The sequence below is a fragment of the Camelina sativa genome, chromosome 16 (genome assembly GCF_030686135.1).
Source record: "Camelina sativa cultivar CO46 ecotype springtype chromosome 16, ASM3068613v1".
Classification (NCBI taxonomy): domain Eukaryota; kingdom Viridiplantae; phylum Streptophyta; class Magnoliopsida; order Brassicales; family Brassicaceae; genus Camelina; species Camelina sativa.
This window is the reverse complement of record NC_141895.1, coordinates 16,276,489-16,291,166: the sequence shown is the minus strand read 5'-3', so window position 1 is coordinate 16,291,166 and position 14,678 is coordinate 16,276,489. Positions and strand designations below refer to the sequence as shown.

The 14,678-nt window shown below is 37.5% G+C and overlaps 2 protein-coding genes across 11 annotated transcripts; one reads left to right on the top strand and one right to left on the bottom strand.

Moving 5' to 3' along the window:
* Positions 1-1,638: 1,638 nt before the first annotated feature.
* Positions 1,639-8,854, top strand: LOC147925597 (damage-control phosphatase At2g17340-like). Of its 10 annotated transcripts, none has more exons than XR_015584968.1 (6): positions 1,639-2,012; positions 2,134-2,262; positions 2,363-2,449; positions 2,502-2,587; positions 2,784-2,847; positions 8,626-8,854. XR_015584968.1 is itself a non-coding variant. In XM_087492403.1 (5 exons), exons 1-4 carry the CDS (start codon positions 1,965-1,967, stop codon positions 2,826-2,828), a joined length of 309 nt encoding a protein of 102 aa, XP_087348529.1. In that variant the 5' UTR covers positions 1,639-1,964; the 3' UTR covers positions 2,829-2,847; positions 8,626-8,854. The 10 variants fall into 10 exon arrangements, 4 of the variants coding, with proteins under 4 accessions (XP_087348529.1, XP_087348528.1, XP_087348527.1 ...); XR_015584967.1 differs by lacking the exon at positions 8,626-8,854 and adding an exon at positions 3,882-5,786; XR_015584971.1 differs by lacking the exon at positions 8,626-8,854 and adding an exon at positions 3,882-5,786 and having other exon boundaries at positions 1,640-1,937.
* Positions 8,470-14,672, bottom strand: LOC147925596 (damage-control phosphatase At2g17340-like). Its single transcript, XM_087492399.1, has 5 exons — positions 14,343-14,672; positions 14,093-14,221; positions 13,906-13,992; positions 13,732-13,806; positions 8,470-8,672 (listed from the first exon to the last, which is right to left on the bottom strand). Exons 1-5 carry the CDS (start codon positions 14,388-14,390, stop codon positions 8,592-8,594), a joined length of 420 nt encoding a protein of 139 aa, XP_087348525.1. The 5' UTR covers positions 14,391-14,672; the 3' UTR covers positions 8,470-8,591.
* Positions 14,673-14,678: the final 6 nt, after the last annotated feature.

Sequence of the window (14,678 nt, the reverse complement as noted above, 5' to 3'; positions counted from 1 at the left end):
TAAAACTATAGCAAAATCTACCTTTTGTTTTTAAAAATCATTTTTTATTTTGTATTTTCAAAGGCGGGGGTTTTAAATATTTTTTTTCTTTTTACTTTTTTGTAATTTTTTACTTATTATGTCATTTGATATATATCCAAGACATAATCTTATAAATAAGTAAATGTTTAAACTCCCACATTTGAAGATACAAAAAAAATAATAATAAAGGAAAATGTATATTTTGTTATAGGTTTATAAGATTATGTCATTTGAAATATATACAAGACATTGCCAACTATTTCTTTTTTTAATAAGAAAATGAAAGAAAGAAAATAATGAAAATTCAATTTATTTACATGAAAGGGCATATATCTAGAAGATAATTAAAAACCAAAAGTTGGTTTTGTAAAAATGAATTTGATAAAACTATTAATCAAATAATAACCATATAGAATTACTGTGAAATTTTAGGAGCTATGAAGATTCAGAGATGTAATAAACAAAAGGAAGGCTGATATTTTCTTATGTCCGTGTCCTTCTATTAATTTGGGCAATACCAATGTAATAAACAAAGGCTTCAAACAGAGCCAATATAAATGTTAGGGTAAATTTTAGGAAAAGCCAAGGTGCGCCTAAATTTTTCACTAGTTCATTTGTTAATGATTAATTTTGTGTTGGGAAGAAAAAGATTAGAGAATCGATCAACAACAAGATCACAATTCATAACCAAATTTTACACATTCTATACTTGATTAAAAAAAGGTTAACATAGTTCTCTAAGAATATCTAAAAACTAGAATTAAAGGAAATAAGCACGAAGTTATCAAAGTCCGAAAGAGCAGAAGATGCAGTCGTTTCAGGCCTCAGATCGTTGTCAAAGGTAGAATTTTCGGTATGAGATAGATATTATGTGAATCAAAAGGACATTAGATTGATATTGTACGGTTAGGAGGGTGAATCATATTATGATAAAAAAAAATTGTTTAAAATTGTTTTACACCAATTAAATAGCATCAAAAATATATATGATACTAGTTTAAATTACTTATTAGCAAATGATACAAAATGAATAATTTTTGGGGCAATTGCATTTCATATACCTTTATTTGGTGGTGAATGCAAAAGTAGACCCTATATTCGATATTTGAGAAACATAACCACTAATGGTACTGAAATTACAGTTGACTCTCTTACGACCAAACAAAAAACAAAAGCCAAAATGACATATATAACCCGAGGAAGTCTGCACCATATTTTTTAAGGTGGATTACAAATTGACGTCAACAAGAAGACATAAAAAGACGTCTACTCCTTAATTATAATTTAAATTTTTATTTAAAAATATAAAAATGAATTTGATAAAACTATTAATCAAATAATAACCATATAGAATTCTTGCATTGAAATAAAATAAATTTAGATATAAACGAGTCAAATTAAACAAGAAAAGGTTGATTAGGCTAAAATTATTTGATTTAATTTTGTTTAAGTAGACTTCTCTGTATACTATTGGCGGTTGACTTTGTTATGCCATCAACCATTAATAATTTAATATTATATTATTTTAATTTCACCGATAATTTAACCAAACCGATAGCTGAACCTAACTGAATGCGTATCAATTACCATATATATACTTCTCTCCAAGTCAAACCTAGTTTTTTATGTGATCTGTCAGCTGCCGCAGCCTGAGCGGACATTAACATCACAAACATGACTAAAATCTGGGATCTGATTCGACCTAATTTTCTTTTCATTTTCTCTCTAATCTTCAACATTCTTATTCCCCTTTTGTTTTCTCTTAGGATCTGACAGCTCCCTTCTCTCACCAACACCAATCTTTGTTAAAACTCTCGCATATGCTGTCTCGTGAATCTCACAGTCATGGGAAAAAACCTCGCCGCCGAGAAATGAATTTCCCAAATTCGAAACCATAATGGATCTGGAGAAAGCAGGTACGATGTGTTTCATCTCAAGCAGATATGTCGATCCTTGTTAGATGTTCGTCCTTAAAAGGATACTCAAAAAGGGTAATAAATAGATCCATTATCTTGAACAACTCTGGTTTCTTCAGTTGCCTCTTTGTTGTCTCCCACAGGAAGCTTGTCCTAATTACGGGTTCTTTTCTGTTTTTTTTTTTTCATCTTGAAGCTTGCTGAGGTTTTCTCAAAGGATGTCATATCTTTCTTGGCTAGCTGTCAAAACTTGGTTCCACGACCGTGGGTCATTGATGACTTGGACAACTTCCAAGCCAAATGGATCAAGAAGCCTTGGAAGAAGGTAACTCATTTGTTTCCTTCTTTATCTAATACTTTGTTTAGACTTCAGAGGTCCACCACTTCACCAAAATTCATTGTTTATATTCTCGTACTCATTACAGGCAGTGATTTTTGTTGATAATTCTGGTGCCGACATAATTTTGGGTATTTTGTCGTTTGCAAGAGAGTTGCTCCTTCGTGGAACTCAGGTATGTACTTTTGACAATGACCGAGTCTTTCTCTTTTTATTTCACCTTGAAGGTGCTTCTAGCTGCTAACGAGCTGCCAGCGAGCTGCCAGCTATCAACGATGTAACATATACAAAGCTTACTGATATCGTGTCTCAGGTGATGAATGAAGTAATTCTTGATTTTAACTAGTTTAAAGAAAAGTGAATCTGGTTTATTAGACTTAATCTACCAGTTGAAGGATGAGAATGGCCAATTGTTAGGTGTTGATACTTCAAAGCTTATTAGTGAAGCGCAATCAAACAAAGTATTTAACTAATCTTGGCTTAGTTAACTTAGCAGCCGTTTTATTCAGGGTTGTGGAATCGAGACAAACCTTTATGCTCAGTTTCAAGTGTGATTCTCTCAATATTGGAATGGTAATACTTTCTCTAAGTCACGTTACTCTCTTTCTTTCTTTATTGGATTAATGAAAAACATTTGTTTGTCACTGAACAAAAGAAAACAATCTTAATGGATACCCATTTAGCTTATATAAAAATCAATTTACTAAGTGGGTTTAGTTGGATAAACCCATTTTATTCCATTAAACTAACCTTGATTCATTGCTTGATTATACTTGAGAATGAATCCATTAAACTAACCTTTCACGTGATCTTTGATCAGAGCCTTAGCAGAAAATTATGAGGCCACAAGCCCAAAAACATTTTTAGGCTTGTTAAAAAAAATTAATGAAAACAAAAATAAGTATGAGTTTTGGTAGTCGAACTAGTGACATCTTACTCTCCCTTCCACTGCTTATACCACTAGGCTAAACAAAATTTCTGTGAAAGAAGACCTAATTGAAACTATATAATTTGCGGCCGCAAGCTGATGAAGTGTGTCTTGGGCCGGCTCTGTCTTTGATGAAGATCACTAATCTCTTTTTTTTTCTGGTGTGTATTTGGTTTGATAGTGTTTCTGTATGAGAACACAAATGTTACCATAGAGATTCAACAACTACACATATATATACATATATATACAATCACCTTTGAAGGGTCGTAATGTTCGTAATAGCACCACTTTATAATACATAGACAACATATATATATGTATATATATATATATATTACTTATATAATATAAATAAAGAAGGGAAGAGGGTTTATCAATACACCCGAATTCTAATTTACTTATTGAAAACGATTCATCGCGGTATCATCTTTAATATTAGAATCCACATCGTTAAATATAAATTTAAACTTTATTATTAAACAGAAAGACACATAGACCACATAGAATATAAAATATTTTTACATTATCTCACTTGGCACTTGTGTCAAATAAATGGTTTGATAACTTTAATGCACACTTTAATATGAAGATCAAAATCTATTATTTTGATAACTCTGCTCTCATTGATGGGTATTCAAAGACAGTGATTGGGTGATGCTTTAATCCTCAAATGCAGGATATGAAGTCTATGTTGATCATGTTGCCACGTATTTGGCAAGTGGAGGGGAGGGTTGCTGGTGTTGATTTGGGATCTAGAAAATTTCAATTTGATTTTGATGTGGAGGCTTATATTATTGAAGTTTTGAAGATAGAACCATTATATTTCGACTGTTGGATAGTTTCTTTGGTTCGGTGGACACCAGTGGTGGATCCAGCTTATTCGTTGTCTCTTGAGTTTTGGATCCGTGTTACTGATGTTCCTATTCAGTTCTTAGCAGATCCTACTTTTAGAGATATTGGATCTTATTTGGGTACCGTCTAAGATGTGGATATAGATAGAGGGTGTGTGCAGGTCACCATTGATGGTCTAAGGCCTCTATGTTTTGAAACAAATTGAGTTTTTAAAGGTGAGGAAACGATTGTTAAGCTCTTTTTTGAGCGGTTATATGGTTGCTGTAAAGTTTGTTTCAACTTGTGTCATGATGAGACGATGTGCCCACAGTCTCTAGGGTTTGCTTAAGGAGGTAACTTGGTTTGCTCGGAGGAGGATCAGGGGAAGGGTCAACATATGAGCTAGAAGGGTGCTGTTTTGGGAGATACGAGGAGGGGTGCTAGTAATGTTGGGGCGATTAAGGGCAGTCATAAAGGGTCTCCCAAGTCTAGGGACATACTAGTTTGGACGAGAATCCTCGTCTGGTCCTAAGGGATCTTCCAATCTAGGATTCCATCAGGAGCATCAGGAGAAACATGGTGTATATCAGGGTCAGACAAGGCAGCGATCCGATCTAGTCCGGCTGTCGGTTTCTGCGGGGTTAAAGGAGACAGAGGTGGATCAACAAAATATTAACTACAGATTTTTTTGGCACGCCAAGTGCGTACATCTCCACATAATGTCTTGTCTGTGAATCTTTTCTCACCTAATTAGCTTATATGAGCTGATTTACTTCCATAGGACCCATCCTTACAATAGCAGACAAATTTCCTGAAGTCTGATTGCATCCACAAGCACCCTTAGATTCAATGCACCTTGAACAGTTTCCATTATGCTCAACCTGGAAACCCTTTTGAAGAGTCTTCTGTAGATTATCTAGACGCGATGTGTTCAAGGCCGATGCATACACTGGTATACTGACACCTTTTTTGCAATTTTCCCTCAAGTTGTCAGATTGAAGGTCGTTACTGTCGTATAGTGAAGGAGAGGAGACGTTTCTCGTCACAGTAGTTTGTTGAAGCTCTTTTATCACTTCCACAATGAAGCTCTCCTAAGTAAGAAGCATCAAGAGATGAAAGTTTTTAGCAGCCGTAATAAATTGTTAGCATCTCGATCTGAGGAGCGAATGGAAGTACACTGTCAAGGAATGTTGCATTCACTGCGTCTAGGGGACACATATTGTTTATGTAATCCAATCTTGCGAGTCTTATGATACCAGAGTCATAATTGGCTTCTAAGATTCTGTACGTCGCTAAGGAGATGGTTAGCTCTGCGAATTCTTTGCTACAATCAAGCTTGAAATAGGGATGGCCACAGTCTTCTCTCCCACGTACCAAGAATGGGTACAAGAGACTGGCCTGATCCCCGCATCGAAATGGTTGACTGGAGCGTTCGTAATGCTCATAAGCTGATTAAAAAGAACAATTTGAGATCACACAAAGGCTTTGTGACAAAGCCATCCCTAAGAAAACTCTATGCTTTAAAATTCGAAGAACACATCTTATATAATAAGAGAAGGTTTTTTCTAATATTGTCTCACAATGTGACATTTGACACTGTACTTTTGTGACACATGCCATTCTTATTAATTTCAAATTTAACATTCTATTTTTTTTTACTTTATTTTATTTTTTTCTTATATAGTGTATAGTTTGTTAAAAAAAAATTGTTGTATAGTTTGCTTTTTGAATTTCAACATTGTTACAAAAATATATTCCTTCCATTTTTTTGTTTTAGCATCAAATATATTTCATTAAAAAAAATTGTTGTATAGTTTGCTTTTTGAATTTCAACATTGTTAGAAAAATATAAGAAAAATGATTGCAAGCTACGTGAAGTATACGCCAACACATGGTCACACATGCAAACAATATAAATTTCTTATTAACTACATGAACTATTGAGATCACATAAGGACATGCATAAACAAATATAGGTTATGTGTACACCATAAACATTTAACTTCAGTGTTTTGTTGGTTAGAATCCGACGTTGACCAATGTTGACCGGCATTGACTGGCTTTTTTTTAATTTTTTTTTTAATTTTTTTTTAATTTTTTACTAAAATAATATTTGTTTTTGTTTTTCTGTATTTCTGATAAATAAATAAAAGTGATAAATGATTTTTATAATTTTACAAAAAGAAAATATAGCAACAAAAATTTATAAGATAAAAAATACAAGAAAATTATATACCACCAAGTTAAATAATTTTGTTATTACAGAAAATATATCAAAATAATATAATAAAAATATACCACCAAATTTTATGTGTAGTATATTTTTTTCATAAAACTATAACAAAATATACCTTTTTCCTTTTAAGAATCTTTTTTTTTTTAATTTTATATTTTCAAAGATGGGGGATTTAAATATTTTTTTTGTTCATTTTACTTATTAGAAGATTATGGGGAGACTTGCAAAATTAGACTCCTAACTTGAGTCAATTGCAATGCTAGACCTCTTTTTATCTCTCTCCAACATTTGCCACTTTCTCCTATTAAATCCTTAACCATTCATTACATTTACAAAAATGTCATTATTTCTGATTTATTTGAATTTCTTGCGAAAATGTTTATTACATCCATATCCTCATCTTCTTTTTTTTATTTACGGTTGTGCCACCGCCATCAATTTTCCAACAACCATGAACAACCAAATTTGAAGCTCTTAAAGCTTCAACAACCTGAATTTGTAAGCTTAAATAACACCAATGCTATGAGAACTTCATTTTCTTCCATCTCCTCTCCATTTTAATCCAAGAAAATTTGCAATTGCATTCATCTTGTTATATGTCATGATTCTTGGATATTGATTAAATCGGTGCTGGGTTTCCTTCCATGGTGACTAAAGGCGATGTCCTCGGTGCTTGACATTGCGAAACAACCACTGATAAGGTTATTTTCCGGTAGATTTCATGATTTTCTTTGATTTTATGCGAAATTAGACTTCATTTGTTAGTATAACCGTCATAATATCATGTAAAGTCTACTATGTGGTCAATTTTGCAATTAAAAATTTATTGAGTTTCGAGCCTGTAGACTGAAATTTCAGTCTCCTTAATTTCATTTGAAAACAAAAAAAATATGGTTCAGACTGCATTATAATCTTTCTGTCGGATATTTTGTTTTCAGACTACTAAGGTGTATTTTTGTAATTGACCAAATTCTTGACTTTGTACTTATGACTGTCGGACGAAGTCTTCTTAGGATAATAAAATAGTAGACTTCTATAGTGGCTATTTTTGGGGTTGACCAAAATAAAAGCATTGACCGTAATATTATTGATATAAAATTAATTAGTTGACTACAAAAGAAGTCTACTAGTTAAAAAATTAAAATGTTGGTCAACCCCAAAAATGACCATGGCAGACTGCAAACGAAGTCAACATTCATGGAGACTTCGTATGTAGTCTAATTGGCGAAAGTCAAACTTGGTCAATTACAAAACTAACCACAACGAAGTTTACTTTTTTTAGTTGACGGATAGATGAAGTCTACTTGTTTGATAGAAGTGTACTACAAAGTCAATGGTTTGGTCAATTGCAAAAATAACCAGATTAGACTATAATCGAAGTTATATTGTTGAAACTTTCTAAGAAGTCTACTCTGTTATATCCTTTTAATTGCAAAACTGACCAAAAAGTTAACAAAGAAAGACAACAAAGAAGTCAACTATCCTAGTAGACTTCATATGGTGTCTGCTTTATTAAATTGTAATTGCAAAAATCGACCACACAAAATAGACTTCAAGGGAAGTCTCTTCATAGAGGCTAGTTGATGTCTACTCGTTTGACATCAACATGAAGTCGGCAAAATTTGTAAACCAATTTATTGCAAATTGGTAAATAATTTTTAAGATTTTTTTGTTGTATTCTTTGATATATGTTATGTATTTGCTTCTATATGTTTTTGACATGATTATATATTATACATATGGAGAAATCAAGTTTTTGGTTTTCTTAGGCAGTTAGGTCATTAACTTAGAGTTATTTTGGAAGTCAACGTGTTGGACTTCTGTGTGAAGTCTGTATAAGCGAAGTAAGCTAAAAAGATAATCTGATAAATGGAGATTTAAGTTTAACACGAAAACAAAAGAGGAAATAGGTCGGTCACTTTAGATAGCAGTTTTTGTATATGTTATTAAAATTCAAATATTAATAGCGGCAATAAAAGTGAAGTGGCTTGCATCTATATTGCCAGGGAAGATGCACGAAGATTCATATAGGTTCTAGACTTGGTCAATGTTGTCACTGTGTTTATACTCCCAGTTTGATCCCACTTCCTTTATTTTGAGGTTCGATTGAGTGAACTGCAAGTCTTTTTCTTCGGGGGCTTTCCCCTATCATTTTTTTTGTTTTGTTTTCTTGTTTTGTATTTATCAGGAATCTATATTGATTTGGAAGGTTTAAGTCTCTCCTTTTTATAAAGCATGATGATACAGTATATAGTATGGATGATTCAGTACAAAATCGTAGTTGCGGAGAAGTCAAGAGTGAAGTTTATTGGAATATAATCAACTCTGAACTTCATTGTATTTAAATACACAGTCGTAAAGTCGTCCTCGGAGAAACTGTGCTACTTCAACATACTTCACCTGCATAACAAAAAGGATGTTCATGAGAAGTCAGAAGAAAGAAGCATTAAACACAGAACTAGGGATGTTAATTTGGGTATAAAACCCCCATTTAATATATGGGTAAGTGTAAAATTTTTTACCCATATAAACCCATATATCAAAAATAGTTTAATGGAATAAAATGGATTTATCCAACTAAACCCACTTAGTAAATTGATTTTTATATAAGCTAAATGGGTATCCATTAAAATTGTTTTCTTTTGTTCAGTGACAAACAAATGTTTTTCATTAATCCAATAAAGAAAGAAAGAGAGTAACGTGACTTAGAGATGTAACTATGAAATCTCCGTGAGGAGTTAGTCTCATTGATATATCAATATATATAGTGTGTACAAGAGAGTCTAAACTACCGAATATACTCAAGCATACAATCTATACAATAAAGATCTTGGATAAGGTGAGATCTTATTCTAACACGCCCCCGCAGTCAGAGCGGGAGGTTGACAAACGCTCAGGCTGGAACGAAAGTCGAGAAACAAGGGAGACGGCAATCCTTTGGTGAAGATGTCAGCATACTGGTAGGCAGACGGAACATGAAGCACACGAACCTGACCAAGAGCAACACGTTCCCGCACAAAGTGGATGTGAATCTCTATGTGTTTGGTGCGCTGATGTTGAACCGGGTTGGAGGAGAGGTAAACAGCACTGACATTATCACAATACACGATTGTGGCCTTGGACATCAGTATGTGGAGCTCCAGGAATAGATTGCGTAGCCATGAAGTTTCTGCCACGGCATTAGCGACACCGCGGTACTCTGCTTCAGCACTAGACCGAGAAGTTGTTTGTTGACGGTTAGGCGACCAGGAAATCAGATTATCACCAAGAAAAACACGGTAGCCTGAGGTGGATCGTCTTGTGTCGAAGCAACCAGCCCAATCCGCATCCGAATAAGCGACAAGACTGTCCACCTTAGAGAGATACATACGTACACCATGTGTGAGGGTGCCCTTGATATAACGTAGAATACGTTTTAACGCGGTGAAATGGTGCTCGCGAGGATCGTGCATGTAGAGACAAATTTGTTGAACGGCATATGCAATATCCGGTCGGAGAGCGGCCGCGAGACTGCGGTACAATGTCGCATCAGCAACCGGTGGTCCAGCATCAGCCGGTAACTTCAGCTTAGAGTCCACCGGAGTAAGACAAGGACTACAGTTAGACATGGATGCTCTAGCAAGAATTTCAGTGGCGTACTGTCGTTGCTGCAGAAACAGTCCCGAGTCATCTCGTGAGACCGCAATGCCAAGGAAGTAGTGTAGTTTGCCAAGGTCCGTCATTTTGAATTCGGTATGGAGGGAAGAGATGATTGATTGAAGGAGGCGAGAGGAAGACGCCGTGAGTACAATATCGTCAACGTAGAGCAGAAGATACGCAAGCTCCTTGTTGCGATTGTAGACAAACGGAGACTGATCACACTTGCTTTGCGTGAATCCAATCCGTTTAGCATATGTGGCAAACTGATTGTACCAGGCACGCGGAGCCTGTTTAAGGTCGTACAATGACTTGCGCAGTAAGCAAACGTGATTGGGTTTCAGAGGATCAACAAACCCGGGAGGTTGATGCATGTAGACCGTCTCGTCAAGATCGCCATTAAGGAAAGCATTTTTGACATCGAGTTGATGTAGAGGGCAGTCACGAGACAATGCAATGCCAAGAACTGCGCGTATCGTCGCCGGTTCAACCACAGGGCTGAATGTTTCATCACAGTCCACGCCAATTTGTTGAGAACGACCGTTGGCGACCAGGCGAGCTTTGTACCGTGCGAGATTTCCATGTGCATCGTACTTGTACCTGAAAAGCCACAGACATCGAATAATATTAGTAGCCACTGGCCGCGGAACAAGGTCCCACGTCCTGTTTTTAATCTGAGCTCCATGCTCTGAGGTCATGGCTCTGTTCCAGTTAGAATCTTTGGCAGCCTGAATATGAGAGAAGGGAAGTGGAGATATCGTCGATACATTGAGATTAAGTCGATGTATCGGTTTCGTTATTCCACTCCGGCTTCTAGTGGTCATGGGGTGTGATGGGGTTGGAGTGGGCTGTGTATTTGATGGAGGAGGTGGAGGAGCAGTGACGGGAACGGGAGGATGCATATTTGGCTGAGGAGGTGGGAGAGGAATGATCTGAGGTATTGGTGATGGTAGCACAGAAGGCACGGTCTGTGGCTGTTCATTAGGCTGCGTAGGTGAGGAAAACGGAAACACTGTTTCATCAAAAATGACATGTCGAGAAAAAATAATTTTGCGAGTGGAGAGGTCGAGGCAACGATAACCACGATGATCATGTGGATATCCAAGAAAGACACATGCTGTTGATCTAGGTGCGAGTTTGTGAGGTGTTACCGGAAGTAGATTTGGATAACAGAGGCAACCAAAGATACGCAAGTGAGAGTACGAAACGGGAATGTTAAAAAGACAAGACAGAGGAACCTCATTGTTTATCGCCGCAGAAGGGACAATGTTCAGCAGATACACGGCTGTGTGAAGCGCTTCAACCCAAAAGTGCAGCGGCATGGAGGCTTCAACCATCAGGGTGCGGACAATGTTGTTTATTGTGCGGATCATCCGCTCTGCTTTGCCATTTTGCTGCGACGTGTGAGGACAAGAGAACCGAATGGCTGTTCCTTCAGCAGCAAGAAAGTCCAGCATGGGATGGTTGTTGTACTAGCCACCATTATCGCATTGAAGAGCTTTGATGGATCGATTGACTTGTGTTTTAACATAACCCGCGAAGTGCAAGTATTGGTTGAACACATCGCTTTTGCGTTTAAGAGGATAAACCCATACAAATTGAGAAAAGTGATCAAGAAAAAGCAAATAATATTTTATTCCACTAGAACTTGTCACAGGAGAGGTCCACAAATCTGAATGAATAATATCAAAAGGAGAGGAAACAACAGTAGAAGAGGAAAAGAATGGCAGTCTTGTGTGTTTGCCTAGTTGACAGGCGTGACACAGAGGACTATTGACGCCTTTATTGCTGGAAATCGAAGAAGAAGAAGCTGCTAAACGACGAAGAGATTGATTACTGAGATCTTCCAGACGCCTGTGCCAAACATCACCGGTTGCGAGAGCCATAAACGGAGTTTGGTTGACAGACGGTGACACCGAGTAAAGAGGTCCAGGACTGTTACACCGGAGCAGGGGAGTTCGAGTTGGTAGATCCTTAACACAAAAGCCAAAAGGGTCAAACTCAACAGAACATTGATTATCCGTTACAAACCGGCGAACAGAGATAAGATTTTTAATCATAGATGGGCATACAAGAACGTCATTTAAGTGAAAGGAACGAGAAGATGAGGGAATGCCCCCATGACCAACTTTAACAACAGGTGCGACAGAGCCATTACCGACCTTGATCAGAGGAAGAGAGTTCGAACTAAAAACAGAATGATGGTTACCTTGTTGAGCGGTGACGTGGCTTGTTGCACCGGTGTCCATCACCCAATTCGGATCATAGGGGTCTTGCAGGCTCATTGTGTTGAATGCATTGGCGAGAGCCGTTGGGATATGCTCCGCTGCAGCCGTAGATGACGTCGTGTGCGCAAGGTGAGTCTCACTCTTATGTCGTGGAGGGGGACCAAGGAGACCACCAGATGGAGGGTTGTGCTGGTGATGATGCAGAGGTGGTGGCACGTACGACTGTCCATGATAGTAGCTAGGCTGAGGGGGATGTGGTGGAGCATACGCGTATGGGTAAGGGTACGGTGCCCCATATGACCACGATGGTTGTGGCTGAGGAGGTGAGGACCACGTGTTGGAACCGCCACTGTTGTTGTATCGTCCGCCGCGGTTGAGATTGTTGTTGTTGTGGCGACCGCCACGTCCTCGTCCTCGGCCACCACGGTTGTAGTTGTTGTTGTTGTTGGTGTAGCGCAGGGCTGGATCAGAAGACGTGTACAACACGTCAGGAGCAGAGTGGTGATGAGGATTGGCGGGTGCAGGTCGGATCATCTTCTTGAGACGTTCTTCTTTCATGATCAACATGGATCGAGCAACAGAGAATGATGGAAAGGGACTCTTGTGTTTGATTACATTGATAATGGAATCAAACTTGTCATTGAGTCCGTTGAGCATGTGCATGACCAGAATTCTCTCATGTACCAGAGATTCCACATTAGCAAGGAGATCCGAGAGAGACTTTAGTTTCTTGCAATACTCGTGAATGGTGAGATCACCAACAGAGAGATTGCGCAGCTTATTGTCAAGCTGCAAGGCACGAGCCTCCTTATTGTCACGAAAGAGGTTCTCGATTGCCAGCCACAGATCTCGTGCAGAACACTTGGTTTTGAGAACTGTGTCAAGTATGGATTCAGAGATGGTTCCGAAAATCCACATCTTGACCAGTCCGTCATGTTCCTGCCATTGAGCTTTGTCTGACGTCGGCGGAGAGGAGGAGCCATCAATATGACGGACTGGGATATGCCAAATGTCTTGTCGTTCTTTGGAGGAGACGTGGTGGCCATTGTTAGCAAGAGAAGAAGAAAGAAACAGAGGAGAGCAAAACAGAGGAAGGAGAAAAACGAAGAAGAGAGAAAGGGCGGAGCAGGATCGAAACAGAGCGGCGTAAAACCAAAGAAGAATGAAGGGTTTTAGGTCGCTGCTTCTGATACCATGTAAGATTCTATGAAATCTCCGTGAGGAGTTAGTCTCATTGATATGTCAATATATATAGTGTGTACAAGAGAATCTAAACTACCGAATATACTCAAGCATACAATCTATACAATAAAGATCTTGGATAAGGTGAGATCTTATTCTAATATTGAGAGAATCACACTTGAAACTGAGCATAAAGGTTTGTCTCGATTCCTCAACCCTGAATAAAACGGCTGCTAAGTTAACTAAGCCAAGATTAGTTAAATACTTCGTTTGATTGCGCTTCACTAATAAGCTTTGAAGTATCAACACCTAACAATTGGCCATTCTCATCCTTCAACTGGTAGATTAAGTCTAATGAATCAGATTCACTTTTTTTTAAACTAGTTAAAATCAAGAATTACTTCATTCATCACCTGAGACACGATATCAGTAAGCTCTGTATATGTTACATCGTTGATAGCTGGCAGCTCGTTAGCAGCTAGAAGCACCTTCAAGATGAAATAAAAAGAGAAAGAACAACTTAGAGTATACTCTGCATCACTCAGTAGATTGTGGAGAAAGACTCGGTCATTGTCAAAAGTACCTACCTGAGTTCCACGAAGGAGCAACTCTCTTGCAAACGACAAAATACCCAAAATTATGTCGGTACCATAATTATCAACAAAAATCACTGCCTGTAATGAGTACGAGAATATAAACAATGAATTTTGGTGAAGTGGTGGACCTCTGAAGTCTAAACAATGTATTAGATAAAGAAGGAAACAAATGAGTTACCTTCTTCCAAGGCTTCTTGATCCATTTGGCTTGGAAGTTGTCCAAGTCATCAATGACCCACGGTCGTGGAACCAATTTTTGACAGCTAGCCAAGAAAGATATGACATCCTTTGAGAAAACCTCAGCAAGCTTCAAGATGAAAAAAAAAAAACAGAAAAGAACCCGTAATTAGGACAAGCTTCATGTGGCAAACAACAAAGAGGCAACTGAAGAAACCAGAGTTGTTCAAGATAATGGATCTATTTATTACCCTTTTTGAGTAACCTTCTAAGGACGAACATCTAACAAGGATCGACATATCTGTTTGAGATGAAATACATCATACCTACTTTCTCCAGATCCATTATGGTTTCGCATTTGGGGAATTCCTTTCTCGGCGGCGAGGTTTTTTCCATGACTGTGAGATTCATGAGACAACATATGCGAGAGTTTAAGGTTCTAACAAAGATTGGTGTTGATGAGAGAAGGAAGAACACAAATCCAAAGAGAAAACAAAAGGGGAATAAGAATGTTGAAGATTAGAGAGAAAATGAAAAGAAAATTTGTGATGTTAGTCTTTTTGTGATGTTAATGTCCACTCAGGCCG